Genomic DNA, 19,181 nt, shown 5'->3' on the forward strand with positions numbered 1-19,181 from the left:
ATGCTTTTCCTGTTATCATTTCTATCTTCTCTATATTATATGATCATTACTGTATGTACTGTACAAGAAGATTTTCTCTTTATCCCATTTTAAACAAATTCTATACTCTTCCTTGTAGCTATTAGATGATCAAGTACTCCAGCTTGAGTGATGGTATGTTGTTTGCTTCTGGCTTATTCACCACAGACACGCAGCGAGGCCTCCATGACAGTTTTGAGTGGACATGTAGTAGTCTGTATATTTGGAGATGTCACGTCAGCCTTGGTGGGGCTTCGAAATCTGGTGATGCCTTTGAGAGCCAGCAACTTCCATTACCACGAGCTAAAGCCCATCGTGTTCGTGGGGTCATTAGACTATCTGAGAAGAGAGTGGGAAACCCTTCACAACTTTCCCAAAGTCTCCATTTTACCCGTGAGTACACATTCAGAGTATACGCCAGTACACCTGCGGGAACAGAATATTGCGCATTTATGCAACTCAAGGCAATATTTGAAGGATCCGATTTTCTTATGTTCCTTTTTACAAGTTTACGCATTTAATAGTTTTGCCACATTTTGTTGTGCAGATGTGCTGGCACAACGTTCCTGCTGGCTGTGTGAAACGCTGGCTTTGTTTCCAGCTTTAGTGCTTGTTAGCATCGGCTTGACTGAGTATTCAAAACCAAGCCAGAACACTGCCGTCAGCGAAGCCTAGCCTTTAGATTACACCGCATCTCTTCCTCCCCCAGCACGTAGTTAGCTCAGCTGAATGTCACTGCCTTTAGAAAAGTAAATACTTGTTAACTAATTTCCGTGAGCCCTGTGCTCTGTCTTTAATTTGTTTTTTTCTCTTTCTTACCCCCGTCTCTCTCCGCTGAAGGGTACGCCATTAAGTCGAGCTGATTTAAGGGCCGTCAACATCAACCTCTGCGACATGTGCGTTATCCTGTCAGCCAATCAGAACAATATCGACGATGCTTCACTGCAGGACAAGGAATGCATCTTGGCGTCTCTTAACATCAAATCTATGCAGTTTGATGACAGCATCGGAGTCCTGCAGGCTAATTCTCAAGGTAAGGAGTCTGGCTGCGTGCGGCTGGGATTGAGAATTGCCTCAGGAGCACTAGTCTCTAAGACTAAGACCAGAGGTCCAATTATGTCAGTTTAAAAGAGCTAGTTCTTCCAAACATTAAAATTGTGTCATTTACTTGCTATTATGTCAGTCCAAACCTGTACACCCATTTTGCAGAATTGTGTTTTTTCTCTATACATTGAAAGTAAATGGGGACCAGGGACAATGGTGGTCACTATTCACTTTCATTTTATTGACAAAAATCTTGGGGATTTTTGCAGGGATCCCCTTTTCTGTGGCAGCAAAGTCATAAAGATTTTAAACTACTTTTAGAAAAGAGAAAAAATAAATGAGAATGACATTTTCCCTTTTTTGCGAGAATTATTCCTTTAATGTAGGATATATGCTAGTTTAGGGTAACTAAAAGCCTTTGATTCGACAGATGTAAAATTATTTAATTTTTTTAAATGAAAAAGAGGCATTTCACATGTTTGAATATAAATATTTAACACAATAAATGACCCGTTTAGGCACTGTATTCAAACATTAAATAAGTGTTGATTTAACCAAAAGCTGTTATAAATTTCCATATTCGCGTTTCATGCATATGTATGTTCATTATAAGAAGGCGTATGCAATCTCTAGCAAGTGTATTGCATCTTTCCCCGTAATCAAAGCTCTCAAAAACATCCCGAACATTTCTGCACAGATTGCGAGTTATTTGCCTCCGATTGCTGGACCGAGGCAGATTTGTTTGGCGACAAATTGACTCGAACAGATTGTTTATGCATTCAGATAAACATGTAACCCTCTTGCGCCCATCAGGATTCATCATCATTAAACAGACACAGTACAAATCAGCAGCTTCACGTTCTCAGCTGCTCTTCATTACGCAAATTACACACCCCGCACAAGCCGGCCCACAACAATTAACATTTCAACTGTTATTGAGCATCCACTTTTTGCACAGAAAGATGGATTTAATGACAGCTTTTGAGTGAAACGTGTCCGATATTATCGCGAAACACTCGTGGTTGAATGATGCCGGCATGTTTGGGAAGAACGGGTCCCTCTGGGGCAGATGATAATAGATGGTGATCATACTGTTCGTGCGAGAGAAAACCATACGTCATTATTGCTTTCTCAATTAATTGAACTCAACATCTGGCATGATCAGCCGCAGAGACACAGTGTGTAATAAAGATTTATTACATTAACACTCTGAATATTAGACCTCATTTTATCCCACAATGAACCGCTTATTTTGCTCCCAAGTTAACTTTTGCAGTGATGGAAATTCATTTATTTACACGCTTTTCCAGCATATACGAACAGTATTATAATATCGTTTTCTTTTTAAGACTCGCCAAAAAGAGGTTCAAAACCAATAGTTTTAAAATCTGTATGAGATGCAGGTGTAACAAATTTCATCACACCACATCATCTCGATAAATATTCTTGCTCTCAGCATCATGCGTTTTTGATGGGAGTTGTTTAACTTGCACAGAAGGTGTTATTGAATAAATCAGATAGACTTTTGCCAGGGGAAGATTCTACACAGGGCGCTACTGTGAGTGCTTGAGGATCTTCGAATAAAGTGCACAAAGTCCAGCATACAGTATAACGCAATAACCGCAAATAATGAACCAAAGTAGAGTTTACAGGCTCACCCCCAGGATTGGAAAGTGTGAGGTGTGTGCATTACACATCAGAAAAACTTCAAATTAATAAATAGTTGATTTATAAATGAAGAAAAACATTTGTTGTAAAGCCTATGATAAATGATTTCTTTATCTCATTTAAACAATAAAAATGCAATAGCATCATAAATTGCAAAATTTAGGTCATAGGACACTTACTAATGTAGGACATGGTTTCTTTTCTTTTCTTGTGAAATGATAATATATAATATGATACATAATAGGGATCAAACAATACAGATCACCCACGGTTCAATACGAATCTGGGTTTTTAGCCCACGGTTTTCGGTTCGGTTCTGATGGATTCAACATATTAAAGTGTTTTTTGATTGTTCTATGCTTATGTAACAGGAACAGTAAAAACTGTACTGTTCAACTACATGCCAGTAAAATAAGCTCCTTGAAGAGGTTTTGCGCATCCTAGCATTTAAAATGATGTAATGCAAAACTTGCGATTGCTGTAATCGAAGTAAACGTGCGCCCATTAAAGGCCAATTATAATATATTAAAAAGGTACGCCATTGCAATAAATTGGAAGAAATGCAATGCTAAAAAGCTGCTTGGAGGCGCTCTTGCTATGACGTAAATAGCTGTCATGACTGTCATTAAACGGACTTTGGCATGGACCTGTAGACACTCTTTCTGCATGTGCTGAGAGCAACGCGAACCTGATGCTTTCGTATGCAGTGTAAAAATACATTGTTGATGTGCCAAATTTGGACGTTATCATTTCTGTACAATGAGTACACAATAAAGCCAGCCTGCGTTAATCCTGTAATCCTGTTCGTCAGCATTATACTCCACCATTTTTTTTGAAACACAAACAGGAAAACCGCAATTCACTTTCACGTATTGAACCGTGGAGTTCGTACCGAACGGTTCAATATTATATTGAGGGTTTCGGCATCCCTAATCACTAAATCATAATATAATATTCTTATGCAGTTGTTACATTATTTCAATTCTTTACATTGTCAAATGTTTGTACACTTGACCCAAATATCTCACAACAAAACAATAATTCATACCAATACCCAAGAAAACCCTTTAAGGTGAAGAATGTGAGATGTATATTTCTATAGCTGACTCTGACTGTACCTGCATATCTGTCGTCACTTTTTACATTTACATTTAGGCATTTGGCAGATGCTTTTATCCAAAGCGACTTACATTGCTTTATCCCATACATTTTACATAGGTATTTGCAATCCCCTGGGATCGAACCCACAACCTTGCGTTGTTAACACAATGCTGTTACCACTAAGCTACAGGAAAACTTTTTCCACAACAGATTTGGATTCTTTTCTGCACATTTAAAAGAACTCTTTTTGTGTTATCATAGTTCATAGTTCATAGTTCTTCCGTATCATAGTCTATTGAACTTTCCAGTTGCAAAGAAGGACACCACCTTTATAACATCCGGAAGCCCTTTTAAAACTTTGTGACCTGAATCTTTTCCCGGCATTATGTTTGTCACCGTAAAAACGTAGCGCTTGCATTTTTCTGTAGTCGATGGATGTCAAAACAGGGACGATGCATTATGCATATAGCATTACTGATTTAAAGTGTTTACTTGTCAGCTTGGGCAAATGCAAAAGTGTCAAGTCATGTGAATTCATACACTTGTCACTGTTGCTTGTATTTCATGGCATTTCACATAAAAGGTTTTCAGGATCCACTTCACCAGCTTTATGGTAACAAAATGAACAGCATATAAAATTTATACTTGCCGGTTGATGGAAGGCAGCAAATGCTAAATATTCCTGAGCTGACCCTTAAAAGCAGAATATCTGTATTTCACCGGTTTAGACTGTTGTCACGATCCACTCTCCTATCGCCATGCACGACTGTACAATGTTTACTATATTTAACATTACAACAAATCTTTTATTATTAGGATCTGACGGTGATGTGAATTGTAAGATCCGGAATATGTACATCTAACTGTCATTTTTTCACAAGATGTTCTCTTTCTCATTGTCTGCCAGGTTTCACACCTCCCGGTATGGACAGGTCATCTCCAGATAACAGTCCCGTGCACGGCTTAGTGAGACAGGCGTCCGTCACCACCGGATCAAACATCCCCATCATAACTGAACTCGGTGAGAAGTGACTGCACATGCTCGCTAACATGTCACAGTCGAGTGTGGTTAGAATCTAAACTTACATTTCAAGCTTTTAACACCACACTGATGTGTTCCTTATGAAGTGTGCGTCTGTGTTTGTGATGACTGTGTTTGAATACTTCACCGACTGGGTCAAAGTCTCGTCCTCATCAGTCGTTCCTTTAATGCACTAAAGGGGACCCAGACTTATAGGGACAGAAAAAAGCATGCAGTTGCAAAATGGATCCATTTATAAATAACAATGAGGGTGGCACTATTCCCATGGTGGTGGGCTCATGAAAGTTTTAGATCTCAGAGGGCACTAAAGCACCAGAGACCGGCGGCTTCAAGTCTCCACTGACCCAATTACAGTGTGTTATAACAGAAGTGTAAGAGACCGGCAAACTCTAAAACTTCATGCAAAACATACACGCACACAAATACATACATGCACATATGTTCTCTTGTTCCCCGACACAGCAGATCCAGATTTCCATGCTGTTCCCTGTGGGGTTTCATACAAAACATTTGCTGGCATTTTGACATTGGTAGAGGTGAAACTCATTTTCACCACTGATTAGAGATTTTTGAAGTCGTTTTTCAGTTTAAAATGAAGATTTATTTGAGGCTAATAATCAGTATAATTTGATGCTTAAGATCTTCACATCATCTGTTATTAACAATTCTAAAACTTGACATTGAGTAAGCTGAACATGAATCAGAACGTGTTCCTTTGTAATTATTAGTAAAATTAAATGTCAGTGTTCAGCTGTTAAGTGCATTCTAAGATATTTTAAAATTGTCAAAAGTGTGATTAAAGTCCCCATGAAATAACTTTAGAGGCACATTTTTCTTTTGCCATTTACATACTCCTACATAATATTAGAGAGTTGACCTCTTTTTTACAAAGTCTGTAGATTAAGTTATGTCATGGAGCCATAAACCACGTTGGCTTATTGGTGTTGTAAATGTTTAAATTTGTGTAATTATTGAAAGGGAATTTTGATCATGTAAACAAGTTTATAGATAATCTCAAAATGTTTATATTGGCAGTTTCTTAAAGGGACGGTTCACCCCCAAAAAAGAAAATTCTGTTACTTCAAATTCTCACCTGTGAATTTTGTAGTTCTGCTGAACTCAAAGAATAACATTTTGAAGTATGTTTGTAACCTTACAATTCTGGGGCACCATTGACAACAATAGTAGTAAAAATGCTACTATGGTAGTCAATCATGCCCACATTCTTCAAAATATCTTCTTCTGTGTTCAACAGAGCAAAGAAATGTATACAGGTGTGGAAAACTTAAGAGTAAATGTTATTTTTAGTTATTTTTGGGTAATCTATCTCTTTAAGATTCTAAGACAACACATTTAAATCGAAGAAGAAAATTGTCTCCTTTAGAAAACTAAGCATTATTTTTTTATCCCAATATTGGCATCCCCAACCCTCTTTTTGTTTCATCCATTTTTATTTCATACAACATTGTGCTATACTCCTGATGTATCAAAGTGACACTAAAAGCCTCGGTTATAATAACCCAACAAGAAAATCCTTATTGTGATAAGTGTTTTCTAAAGATAGGCTAAAAGTCATTTACAGTTACCTTCCCCGGCATCATCTTTATCAGAAGATTTCAGTTCTCCACACAAGCAAATCATCAGAGGAGCTCCTGGTAAATCAAGCCGGTGATGTCAGAGCTGCGAGAACATCTGAGAAACATGAGGAAAAACATACATTGTTCATAGAGGATCTTTGTTCTAAACGCTTCCTAGTAATCTTTTTCCCATATTTGCATTACAGTAGATACTGTACCAAAGCCCAAACTATATCCAGTTATCACGAACAAACAACGTTGAACTGTGAAGTGTTTGATTCTGACATTGTACCTTTAGATTTCTAATCCCACTCTTGACATGATGCTCTCATTTGTGTTTCTCTCTCCCTTTGGCTTTGAACTTGTTTCAATAACTGTCTCCCCTCAACGCCTGTTTTATCATCATTAGCTAAGCCTGGCAAACTACTGCCTTTGGTTTCATTCAATCAGGAAAAAAACACTGGAACCAACATACAAATGATAACAGAACTGGGTAAGCTGTGCCTTTGTCCTCCGCTGCTCTGATGCGCCGCCTCATCGGCTTGTCTTGATTTCTCTCGCCGCTGCCGGGGCCTGCTCCCATGGCATCACTTTGAACACATTTTTCTCCTTAGTTCTGGTTGAAATTGACTGTCTTGTTTTTTGGCCTTTTTGAAGGCTTTTTCTTTCGTTTTTTTCTTAAAGCATCACTTGGCCTTTGATCATATGACTGTGTCCTTGTGGCTGTTTCCATAGCATCTCCCTGCAGTTCAGTTCTACGGCCCGGGCTCTTTTTCATCGGGAGTTTGTCTGAAAGACTGACATTTCTGTTCCTCATAGGAAGTCTGGGAAGAAATCAAATTAGAAAAAAAACACTCCAGATCAAACTTTGCTTTAAGCTGTTTATTTTTATTTATTTATTTGTTGGGTGCTGGGCCTAATCTCTGAAGCATAGTTTTTTGAAAGGGAGTGAAACAAAGATTTGTGTGAGGCTGTGTTCAAACAGAATAGGATTTTAGGGCATTGTCTCCATTTGCCGGCCGCTGAGACCGTAGCCTCAAAGCAATCTGACATCTCTTTATCCAACCAAATATAACAATGTTTAAAGCGTGTTATTCTATATAAGTGGACATCACTGCTGATGATTTTGTCTGGAAGACGAGTGCTTTGTTATTTAGACTTTCTTTCACAATTACGACTGTTTGTCGTAAGTGTTTTATTGTATATTTGAGCTGTCGATTGAACATCATCCAGTATGATTAATTATAAAATAAATAACAATTGATCACGCCCCCATGAACTGCACGTAAACTCCATAGTAAGGGAAATTTTCTTTCTCTCAGCAATGTAGACGTGAGGTCCCACCTCCCCCAAACCTAGTGCTTTTCCTGTTAATGCAACAAAATGTACGGACGTGCTTGTAGACCATTAACAATCTCACAAAAAGGACCAAAGACTCTCGTAGGCAGCCCATACAGAAATCGGATATATTTAAGAAACAATTTACAGATTTCCGTGTTCAATACTATGAAAATGAAATGAACAATATATTGTTTACTGAAAGGAACAGTTCTCGCAAAAATGACAAGTCTTTCTTCATCGAATCACCCTAAGTTTTTCCAAATCTGCATAAATGTCTTTGCTTGTAACTCAACAGTTCTTGGCCACCATTGACTACAACAGTAGGGAAAATGGCTTTATTTATTTATTTGTTACATTGAACACAAAATATATTTTTTGAAGAATGTAAGAAAGCAAAAAATTCTGGGGCACCATCAACTACCATTTTCATTTTCATGGTAGTCAATGATGTCCAAGAACTGTTTGGTTATAAGCATTCTTCCAAATATCTTTCTCTGTGATCATCAGAACAAAGACATTTATACAGAGTTTGAAAAACCTGAGATTCTCAAAAAATATTGATGTACTGTATGAACAGTATTCATACATATAAGTATAATTGGCATATGATGTCATTCGTTCAATACAAATATGTAATTGGCATATGATGTCATTTGTGTAATAAAAATGTGTAATTGGCATATGATGTAATTCGTGTATTAAAAATGTGTAATTTTTGAACGCTCTTATATGTATTTGTCAAATTATTCAGAATAAAGGCAAGTAGGGGCCATCATTTCTTAACACTCCATTGTGGAGTTATCAATATTCAATATGTATAATTAAGCAGAATGCATGCTCACTGAAGTGCATGAAGTTTTTATTTAATGTTGTTATTATTTACCCTGATTGTTTATTTCATTTCATTAACATGTTTCCCAATGGCTGGTGAAAAACTCCTCCACCTTCCAAAATCCCCTGTTGATACTGTTTGGACTCACAGATCCTTCTGCATGATATTAAAGCTTCTGTCTCTTTACTGCAGTGAACGACTCCAACGTTCAGTTTTTGGACCAAGATGATGACGATGACCCAGATACGGAGCTGTATCTGACCCAGCCCTTCGCCTGCGGTACTGCGTTTGCCATCAGCGTGTTGGACTCCCTGATGAGTGCGGTGAGTTAGCGACTGTCTAAACACCTGCCACCTTGACACTTTTTCACCCGTCTGAATTCCTTTAAACAGATTAACGGAAGTAAGCCCTTTAAAGAAATGATTGTTGCTAAATAAATCAATTCAGTTTTTTGTACAAAAGAGATTTATATTATCTAGCAGGCTTCAGACGATCTCTCATTCAGATTTAAAATCAGCCGGTGATTTGGTGTACAAAGCGACCCGTCAAAAGATGCTCAGTCATTCCTCTCCCATCATGAAATGTCATATAGAATTACAAGAAAGCTCGTCTGAACCTCCGGATGCTAATCCTCTGAAATAATGTATAGGAAGAAGAGACTTTAGATGTAGGGCTCAGGTGTTACCAGTAGGCAGACGTTGGTAAATGAAATGCCACATTGATCAGACAGCGCTGTCAGCGGCGGTGACATCAAAAGGAAAGTTGTTGCCAAGACTCCTCATATAATGTGTCATGAAATGAACTTTCAAGAGTCCTATTAGATCTTTTAACAAGCTAAGTGCTCAGATTTTCTTTAATGGCGTGCCTTGACACGCAAGGTAGGCCGCCGTGGGGCCCAAAAGCTCTAATCTCCTAACAATGTCATCTCGGCTAGAATGGGAAAAGGTATGTTTTTCCACCTCACTTCTTTCGTGTTTTTTTCTCCTCGCCACCCACGACCGCTGCTATCTCCCCTATCCGTATGATGGCTTAATTCCAGTAGCTTTCACTTTGAGTGAAGTTAGAACAAAGCAGCCTTCAAGTGCATTTCACTCTGGACAAAGCTGAAGCTAGCTAATAGACAGCTATCATCCATCATTCAGGTGAATGCTGCTGTCAGGAGCCCGGAGAGGTGTCACTCCAGCACCGGCCCTCTGTGACACGGCCTTCTGGTGCTCGCACAAAGCACCTTCTGAGCTTTCATTTTATACCGGATTATTTGACAACTTTAGCATCGATCTGCTTGTTAAAAGGCTGATGAACATTTGATGGACTAGATGTGCAGATGACATCATACAGTGTCATTATTTTTTTAGTCAAATACAGTTTTTTTGTGGTTTAATAATTAAATAACAGTATTCGATTAAGAAAATGCAAAACAGAATAATTTTCGCGCTAGCGCTATCATCTGCGTGAAAAATCTCCCGTCTTAATCTGTTCCGAGATCTGTAAACAATTAGTTACAATAATGATAATTGAAACGGCCTCGTGTGCAAAACGCCCTGCTGTTAAGCATGGCTGGTGATACCGAAATGGATGCGTGTAGGGAGGAGACAACAACAACAGCTGGCGTAATTGCATTCCCGTGTCCCTTCCCTTCCCAGGGAGCGAAATGAGACGAGACAGATCAGGGTCTAGATAACAGCACTCAGGACAGCTCCGAAATCCTGACTGTCTTGAGTTGTGACTCTAATGGCGCTCACGTCCGGATCTTCTCCCTTATCTTGGCAGACATACTTCAACGATAATATCCTCACCCTGATCCGGACGCTGGTCACGGGAGGCGCCACCCCGGAGCTGGAGGCCCTGTTGGCAGAGGAGAACGCTCTGAGAGGTGGCTACAGCACGCCGCAGACGCTGGCTAACAGGGACAGGTGTCGGGTCGCCCAGCTGGCCTTGTACGACGGGCCCTTCGCCGACTTGGGGGTAAGTGGACGGTTAAGAGGAGCTGACGGGTTTTGTCGCTTTCCCCAACAGGGCTCGTGCCCGTGTCCGACGCCGTCCCTTCCTTGCTAATGCAAAGTGAACCAACCGGACGAGCTCTAGAGCAAGTCTTTCGTTGTGTTTTTGTATCCGTGTACGAATACCACATATCTCGTGATGTCATCATGGTGTTGGAGTTGTAGTCATAATACAAATTCACCTACACTGTTGCTTGAATATAAAGCAATGAATTTTTTGGTCTTTTTCAGGATGGCGGTTGCTACGGAGACTTGTTTTGTAAAGCATTGAAAACATACAACATGCTGTGCTTTGGAATCTACAGATTACGAGATGCACACTTAGGTGCACCAAGCCAGTGCATGAAAAGGTGAGCCGGTCATTTCACCCCATTTGTTAGGAAGGGGCTTTAAGTGCTTTATTCCAGCTACAACACAAAACAAATCAGGCCTACATCACTCTTTGTGCTTGTTCTGAAACAATTTAAGGGCCCTACCTAGTGTAGGAATCATCTGTGAGAGTTAGTCAAATCATCCCACATAAGGGTCACTATTTGTTTGGTGCAATTCTTCGCCCTAAAAACAAAGTTCCTCCCCATGAAGAGAGCTTGGAATTGGTCGCCTAGAGGATTGAGTTCAGTTAGGATGCTGCCATAGAAGTGCAATGCATGAAGTAGACCGCAAGATCACTTTGTTTGAAACAGATAGATTGATAAACATTTCTCCCTAAAAGTCTAACCTATCATAAATGTAAAACAGCACACATCCTAAACATATTTCAGAATGTATAGAAAGTCAAATATATATTATTGGTGTTTGGGCCAAGTGTTGCCATAGTGAAGGAAGTCAGTTACATTCTTCTATATCAGATTACTGAAGAGATGCATCTATTCCCCACGTCCACAGATATGTCATCACAAACCCGCCTTACGAGTTCGAGCTGGTGCCCACGGACCTGATATTCTGTCTGATGCAGTTCGATCACAACGCGGGCCAATCCAGAGCAAGCCTGTCCCACTCCTCTCATTCCTCCCATTCATCCAGCAAGAAGAGCTCGTCCGTCCACTCCATCCCTGCCAGCAACCGACAGAACCGCAGCAGCAAAGCACGCGAGGCCCGTGACAAACAGAAGTAAGAAACTTAGCATCTTGGCCTTTATTGAGTGTTATAAACCGTTCCTGAGCGATCGTTTGTACTGTATATGTGTGGTTTTACAACATTTAGAGAAAAAGTCGTATGTGTGTTTGTAGCATTCATTGTGTAATCGTTTGTAGCTCCATTATTGTTATGTGCATGTGGCCCTTGCCTTGAACACACTGAACTCTGACCATTAGATCATCGCTTCATTCCAAGTGCTCTTAAACCCAGGACCATACTAGCATCAGTCATATTGCTGCTTTTTTTAAACTACAGTATATAGTTTGTAGGTTTTAGCATGAACTAGAGGTCTGCCGGCAGGACCCCATTTGTTTCGACACAAAGCAAAAATTGTCTATAAGGGGGTTGTCGTTTTGGTCAGTCAGAGCAGTTATTGTCATCTTGCTTGAAAAAAGACGACACATGTGAAGCGCTTCTCTAGTGTTTGGAAGTCCACCACATTTTGTCGACAGTTATTTTAGATTGTTTTGATTTTTAACCAGATAAGATGTTCTAGTTTTATATGGTTGTAGCAACAGGTTAGTATTTATTTTAACCTTTGCGTTCACTCATGTGGAATAATGAATTGCAGATCATTTGAAGATTTTACAGATGAACTGTCTGAACAGAAATTGAACAGTTCTCCTTTCCAACCTCTCCAATACTCTTCTGGAAAGGCATAAAAATGTCCCGTGCAGACCTCTAGTATGAACTGCTTAGTAAAAAACAATTATGTATACAGTACTTGTGTGTATTTGCACCTGTATAAGGTGTTATTTGTGTATAAGGACTACACATCATTTTGTCTCATGGCATAGGTTTGTCTGTCTTCAGACATGACCACAGATAAGTGTAAGGAAACCGTGTAAACTCATTTATAGCCTTCCTGTTCGTCTTATTGTTGTTTGTTTGTGTGTATGAGAACGGCGAATTGCATCATGGTGTTTTTAGTCTGTTAGTGGCTTATCTTTAGTTCTGCTCCAGTGATTTTTATTTTTCCAGGTAGAGTTTAGAGACATTATCATAGAAGAAACGGTTTCACAGATCCCTGAGTGCCTTGCAGGAGCAGGAGCCCTTCTGGTGTGTATTTTAGTAAACAATCTCGGCTTGTAGAAACCGATTAGTGAGCAGATAATTAAAATCTTTATTAATACATCATATTGACTTCTCACCAGAAAGGAGTTGCTGCAAGGTACCATGGGATGTTGTTCAACCTCGCATTTATATCAGTGCCTGTGCATAAAAGCTGTAATCCAAAGTTTGTAAGACATTTCCTCATTAGTAAGAAAATAGTTAAATTCGGTAGAATAATTGTGCTTTTAATTTGCTTTTGCAAATGTGCCAGGTTTGAGAAGATCATTTTTGTCCTTTTAAAGAGTTGTAGTTACGAAACTAATTCTTTAAGTTGACAACAATTTTTTTTATTACATCACTTAAATATAGCCTACAGTTAATAAATATTGACAAGTTGTTTGTCTACAGTTAAATGTATGAGCAATGTTATTTGTAAAGAATAATTTGCTCTTAGTAAATGTTTAAAAATTAAAATGCGTGGGATTTCAAATTGAACACGGCTAACAAATGGGCTATATATGATATGATGTCAGTGATTCTGTTTGAGCTCTGTTACTTAACCTGTAAAACTTACATAGACCACTTTTTTTTCTAAAGTGCAACAAGGATGAATAGAATGGGTCCAGGTATGCAAGTTAATGATTCTGCATGATACAGCACCTGTTGTGGGATCTTTAATCATAACTCTGTCCTTGTGGAGCACTGTTATGAGAGGGGATTTTGATTTTACTTTCAGAGGAAATCACGCCTACTTTTCACCCTTTGTTTTCTATGTGAAAGCAAATGGCTGCTGCTACTGCTTAACTCCTGCCATGCTCAGGATCATCCCAGCATTGCATGTCTTCCCACATCTGATAGACTCCAGCGATCTCTCTTTCTCAGTAGTCCCCTCCACTTCAGTTCTTATTCTACACTTATTTCTCGCTAGGTTTCTTTTTGTGTTGTGTTAATACTGTCTGCATTGTGTGAGAGGTCAGTGTGTCTGTATGTTGTTGTTGTTGTAGCGACGTACAATTTTCCCCCAGATATTTTATTTGGATTTAAGGGATAGTTCACACAGAAATGAAAATTCTGTCATGAGTTACTCACCCTCAAGGTGTTCCAAATCTGTCAACATTTCTTTGTTCTGATGAACACCAAGAAGGATATTTGGAAGAATGCTTGTAACCAAACAGTTCTCGGTCACCATTGACTACCATAGTAGAATAAAATGTATCTTTTTTTGTTCTGTTGAATTTAGAAAAGCACACAGTTCTGGAGCACTTTGACTATGGTCGTCAATGATGTCCATTCTTTCAAATATCTTTTTTTGTGTTCATCCAAACAAAGAAATGTGTACAACAAGAGGAGTAATTCATGACAGAATTGTCATTTTTGGGTGTACATGGATTACCTCACCTCAGTTGAAGGAAATCCAATGTACACACGAATAGCTCAGACTGTAAACTCAGTTTCGCTGTATCACGTTTATTGTAAATTATTATTCAAAATTTCAGATTTTTAACATTTTACAGTCTTTACCGTGTTATTCAAGTCCGCTTTACTGAAGGCTATTGGCTTCTATTACCAAGTCATTTGCATTTTGTGTTGATCAGCTAATCTGACGCAGATGCCAACCAATGCCCATACTTCACCGTGTCACTTCTTAAAATAAAGTTTTCTGAACATTGTTGGCTTCTATCAAGCAGCTGATGCCACTTCTGGAAATCGAGGTAAAATTCCGTCTGCACTACCTCACTTGGCTCATGGGTGTATAAATCCAAAAACGCGGATTCAGTCCTTTAAAAGTTCCCCACTCAAATCAGGCGCAAAGTCAGACTGGCGTTCCGCTCTCAGCCGAATTCCCCTCAAACACCCGTGTGAGCGAGGGAACCGTGATGAGCTGTTGAAATTGGCTCTTTTAACCCTTCTGGAGCCTTAGGATGTCTCGGGGCGATGTAAGAGCCAGCATCAGTAGTAAACTCGGGGGAACCGAGCGAGGTGGCTGACTCCTTGCACCTCCTCAGGCAGAGCTCCACTTACATCAAACGACTGCGCCGTGACACTTCCCCCCCGCGGCTCGGCGCTGCCTGACACTCCAAGGTGCGCAGTGCATTTCAAGTTAGAGGTATAGTCGAAAATGTTGGAGTGCTGGAAAATGACACGGTGCTGGGAAAACGTGAACGAGATGGGGATGGATGCCGGCCCTGCGTGTGGCTTAAGTCCTCTGTAATGTGTCTCTCTGCCTCTTGAAGAATCATGGGAAATATTTTAGAATTGATTAGCCCTGATTTGGACACGAAGACAAATTCAGACACATGGCATGACACACACTCATTCCTTCAGGCCGTCGGTGCTTCATGAGATTAGTTACAAATACCTCCTACAGTTCTTGTGGCTGTGTGTGTGTGTGTGTGTGTTTCACCCTGTCGTCTTAGATGTGATGTTCGATTCATGTATTAAGCGAGAGTGGAATTCTGTTGTGAAAGAGAGATCTACACTGTGTTTGTCTTAAAAAAAAGTGTATTAACGCTGTTTCTCGTCTTCTGCTTCTCTCCCGCTGCCTCGGCTGTCTGGCAGAAAAGAGATGGTTTACAGATGAAGCAGAAAACGCGTATCCAAGGAACATTCAAATCAAGCCCATGAGCACTCACATGGCCAACCAAATCAATCAGTACAAATCCACTAGCAGTCTGATTCCACCTATCCGAGAGGTCGAAGACGAATGCTGAACCTATCCCCAGCCTTTAACATCACAGGAGTCGGCCCATCCTGCTGTAAAAGAAGCGCGCTATTTGTGAAATGACCGTGACGACGGCGACACATCCTTCTTCCCTTGTGCGGCTGGAGGGATTGACCGGAGAACTGGAAGAGGGACCGCCTCTATGTGTATACCTTTAATGTTACTTCCATACTTTTATATACAGTATGTAAACATAGTGATGTACATATTGACAATCAAGTAAGGATTGTACAGCCCCTAGCACTTTTTGAAATTATGTTAACAGGCAAACAAAAAAGAGAAAAGTACTTCCTGTGATTCTTTGCAATATATCACCTTCGCCGTGGCCTGACTCCGCGCGCACGCGGAGAAGATGAGGGTCACGTTCATCCAAACGCTCTCCAAAGATCCTCTTCTGAAGCATCACGTCAGCCCTGTTGCGACGCATATCCTTTGTTTCTTTTTGCACTACGAGTTACCACGAAAAAGTGACTCGGGAAGAGTCCAAGCGTATCCTCGGTTCTGGGTGAGATGGGGCCGGTTTAACAGGCTGTGAAATGAATGGCTTCGTTCAGGGGTGTTTGCCCGGGCACTTCCGCATGTGTTTGCTGAAGTAACCTAAACATACAGTATCCATTTCCATCCACGTAGACTGTTCTGACACACATAAATACATGGAAATGTGTTTGCTGTACTTCAATGCAAAAGGTTGCCCCCCCCAAGGTAGCGCTTTGGCAAATTGGCAATACATTGAGGATATGCACTACTTCTGTTGATGTCTTTCAATCACTCATGACTGCCGGTGTTTGTTTAGGAATCTATCTGTGGGCTTATGTGTTTGTTCGGAAGAGGCTCTGTGTGTTTGTGTCTGCTGTTAATACGGAGTGAACTACCATCAAATGCTGATAATTCAACAATGATTGAGCTTTCAGACTGAAACGTCTCTAACCCAACGTTGGCATGAAAAATGTGTTTAATTCAAATCGCCACGTATTGCAAAAGTGGGCATGTTTGTTTCCTCCTTTGGGTGTATAGGCACAGGGTTGGCACAGAGGCAAAAAGTGCTTGGATGTTCTCTGTTACCAACCATGATGCCTTAAAATCTAGACCGAATGCCGCTGTTGGCTTATAAAAAACTGGGGGAGCTCAATCATAGTGTGGAATTATCAGCCAATACAAGATGAAGCTTTAGACTGAATGGATGGAACGTCACTTAATATCAAGGCTACACAACTGTGTTTAACCTTTAAGTACAATAGAAACTGCGCTGACGCAAATGCTTCTCCGAATTATGAAGTTTGCTTGAAGTTTGCTTCAAGTGCTCCATCAGATTTATACATAAGTACATACTTATTTTTTATCCATGAGCTTGATCATTTTGTACTTATTTTTATACATATCAGAGAACTTTATTTCGAAATGTATCTTAAATATATCGTAATAGCTGCCGTGGTTTGCTTTCTGGTCCAGTTTTACCCCGACAACACAGCATCATGTAACATCGAATAACAAGAGAAATATCTTTGAGCCGAGTCGAGATGCGCTCTTTGACACGCTTTGAAGGACCTCTGTAGCTAAACCACTAAAACAGTGCTTTTCTTTCATAAGCTAACGGAGATGAAAACAAATGCTGAGTGATGACTCTTTACTGTATTTCCAAGTAAAAGCGATGTTGATCTTCAGACAGATTCCGAGATGAGGAGGAGGGTGGTCTCGTATCTTCTCTGTCTGTTCTGAGGGTAGTGTTGATGATAATATTATCGATGTTTGACCTAAATTAGGTCTCGCGAAGAGAGGAACGTGCTCAAGTACTTTCATGTGTGCGCATATAATTTGATCATAAAGCGTTTCAATGTTTTTTTATCAGCCGTGAGTTAAAGCCGCGCGATTGTAGAGATGCATAAAGAAAACGGTTCCATCCACTGAGTCGAAGAATGAAACTGCGTAGTGTCAAAACATGTTGTATAAATTCTGCCCATTCGAGTCCACGTTTATTTTCTGAAGGATCTCAGCTTTACTGTTTGTCTACTGGACATCTCGGCTTTGTCCTGAAGTGATTTTCTGAATTGTGATTACATTGGTGTTACACTTTGTAGCAAGTAGATTTCTTAATAAATGAAAAAATAATAGTAATAATGTGAGTACAATGTATGTATAATTGGATTGTCAATAACATACTTGCTAGCCTGAAAACAAAAAAGATTTAAAAGGAGTCATAAATTAAAGTAAAATGTCTTTTGTTTCTACTATTTTGTCCTATTTAGGGTCTTTTCTTGTTATGAATCTATATGGTGCATTACACAGAAAGGCCATTAGGACGATAAAGCCTGCAGGTTTCATTTGAAGAGCGTAGACGTGTCCGAGGAATTTTTAAGGATTATTTACAATCGGGTTTTTACATTCCATTTTGTCATCAGCATTTTAGTTACAATTGTTTGAATCGTTTTTTCTTTGTAGCTTAAAAAAACGTAAGAATCAGGTAGCAATCCTGATGACAAAGCTGGCGTAGATTTTCTTTTGTTACCCTATTTGACAGAAAAAGGTATGAGGTGATACTTGTATTTTCCTCTCCACTGCAACAAATGTGCAATGTTTCAAATATCATGTTATTCATGTGATCAGATAGTACACATATCAGTGCCATGAAATGTATCTGTCTACTAGCATTCGTCAGTCAATTGTTGCAATTTAGTATGGCATCTAATACTGGCATGGAGAACATCCAAGCCATCTTTGCCTCCATGCCAGCACAGTGCCAGGCAATGTGTCAAGACCCAAGGAGGAACTCTGTAAGACCCGCTAGAGCGAAAAGTGGCGTTCGGCTTACGTCCAATCACATCATGGACGGAATCTATAAAAAATATCAGAGTAGTGACTGAACGATGCTGAATATGTGTAGTCAGATCACCCGTCAATGTATTCAAGAGTGTTTTGATTCAAGTCACATATAAACTGATGTACTACACAACTGTCAATGTTGCATAGTATGGCTATTTTATTCTACTGTAAAGTACAGATTTTTTTAAGTTTTAGAAGCTGTATAAAGAAAATACACTGTAACAGAATAAATACTCGGAGAGATATAAGTCTTAACACGCTGACGTTGCGTATGGATTTTTTTGCTGTCTTTTCTTCCACTTGAATACATTAATCAAAAGCGTTCATATAAACATGTAATTATTTACATATTCATTACAGGAAAAGGGAGTTTCTCACAGTTTTGCATCAACTTCATTGATTTGACTGATGGCCGTGAAGATGCTGGTGCTGAGCTGATCTACCTGACTCTGTCAAATATAACCTGCTGATAAACATACTGTCTTGTACAAAAAGTTTGTACATAAATTGTACATGGTTTCTTTTTGTATTTTCTCAAATTAAAATGGATGTATTTGTGTTCTACGGGCGACTGGTATGTTGACTCATTACTTGATTTGCACTTGACATCTTTGAGCTGCAACAGATAATGAGAAACAATTGTGAACTTCATTGACAAATAGACACAATTTTAGCCAATTGGATGCGAGGGAAACATTGTTTCCAAAACATCTGCTTGTATTTAGTGTATAGCTAAAATTACAGAAAGCATTACAAGTGAGCGAATTAAAGGGTATGACGTATACGGTTTACTTTAAGAGAGTTTACATTTCAACAGCAAGTCTTTTAT

The 19,181-nt window shown here is 39.5% G+C and overlaps 1 protein-coding gene across 12 annotated transcripts in view; it reads left to right on the top strand.

The window, feature by feature from the left end:
* The window catches only part of kcnma1a (potassium large conductance calcium-activated channel, subfamily M, alpha member 1a), a 158,676-nt gene extending 139,760 nt beyond the window's left edge, over window positions 1–18,916 (top strand). For 4 of the 12 annotated variants that reach the window (XM_056760383.1, XM_056760384.1, XM_056760385.1 and 1 more), the window contains 10 exons: window positions 187–411; window positions 859–1,051; window positions 4,739–4,852; window positions 6,860–6,943; window positions 8,816–8,946; window positions 10,394–10,588; window positions 10,855–10,973; window positions 11,509–11,733; window positions 13,411–13,439; window positions 15,373–18,916. In XM_056760383.1, coding sequence (XP_056616361.1) covers window positions 187–411; window positions 859–1,051; window positions 4,739–4,852; window positions 6,860–6,943; window positions 8,816–8,946; window positions 10,394–10,588; window positions 10,855–10,973; window positions 11,509–11,733; window positions 13,411–13,439; window positions 15,373–15,524 — 1,467 coding nt within the window. In that variant the 3' untranslated portion in view covers window positions 15,525–18,916. The remainder of the gene's footprint in view (window positions 1–186; window positions 412–858; window positions 1,052–4,738; window positions 4,853–6,859; window positions 6,944–8,815; window positions 8,947–10,393; window positions 10,589–10,854; window positions 10,974–11,508; window positions 11,734–13,410; window positions 13,440–15,372) is intronic. The other 8 variants (XM_056760386.1, XM_056760389.1, XM_056760390.1 and 5 more) reach the window with 3 other exon arrangements.
* The last annotated feature ends 265 nt before the right edge of the window (window positions 18,917–19,181 follow it).

Source organism: Triplophysa dalaica, chromosome 11 (assembly GCF_015846415.1).
Source record: "Triplophysa dalaica isolate WHDGS20190420 chromosome 11, ASM1584641v1, whole genome shotgun sequence".
NCBI classification, from domain to species: Eukaryota; Metazoa; Chordata; class Actinopteri; order Cypriniformes; family Nemacheilidae; genus Triplophysa; species Triplophysa dalaica.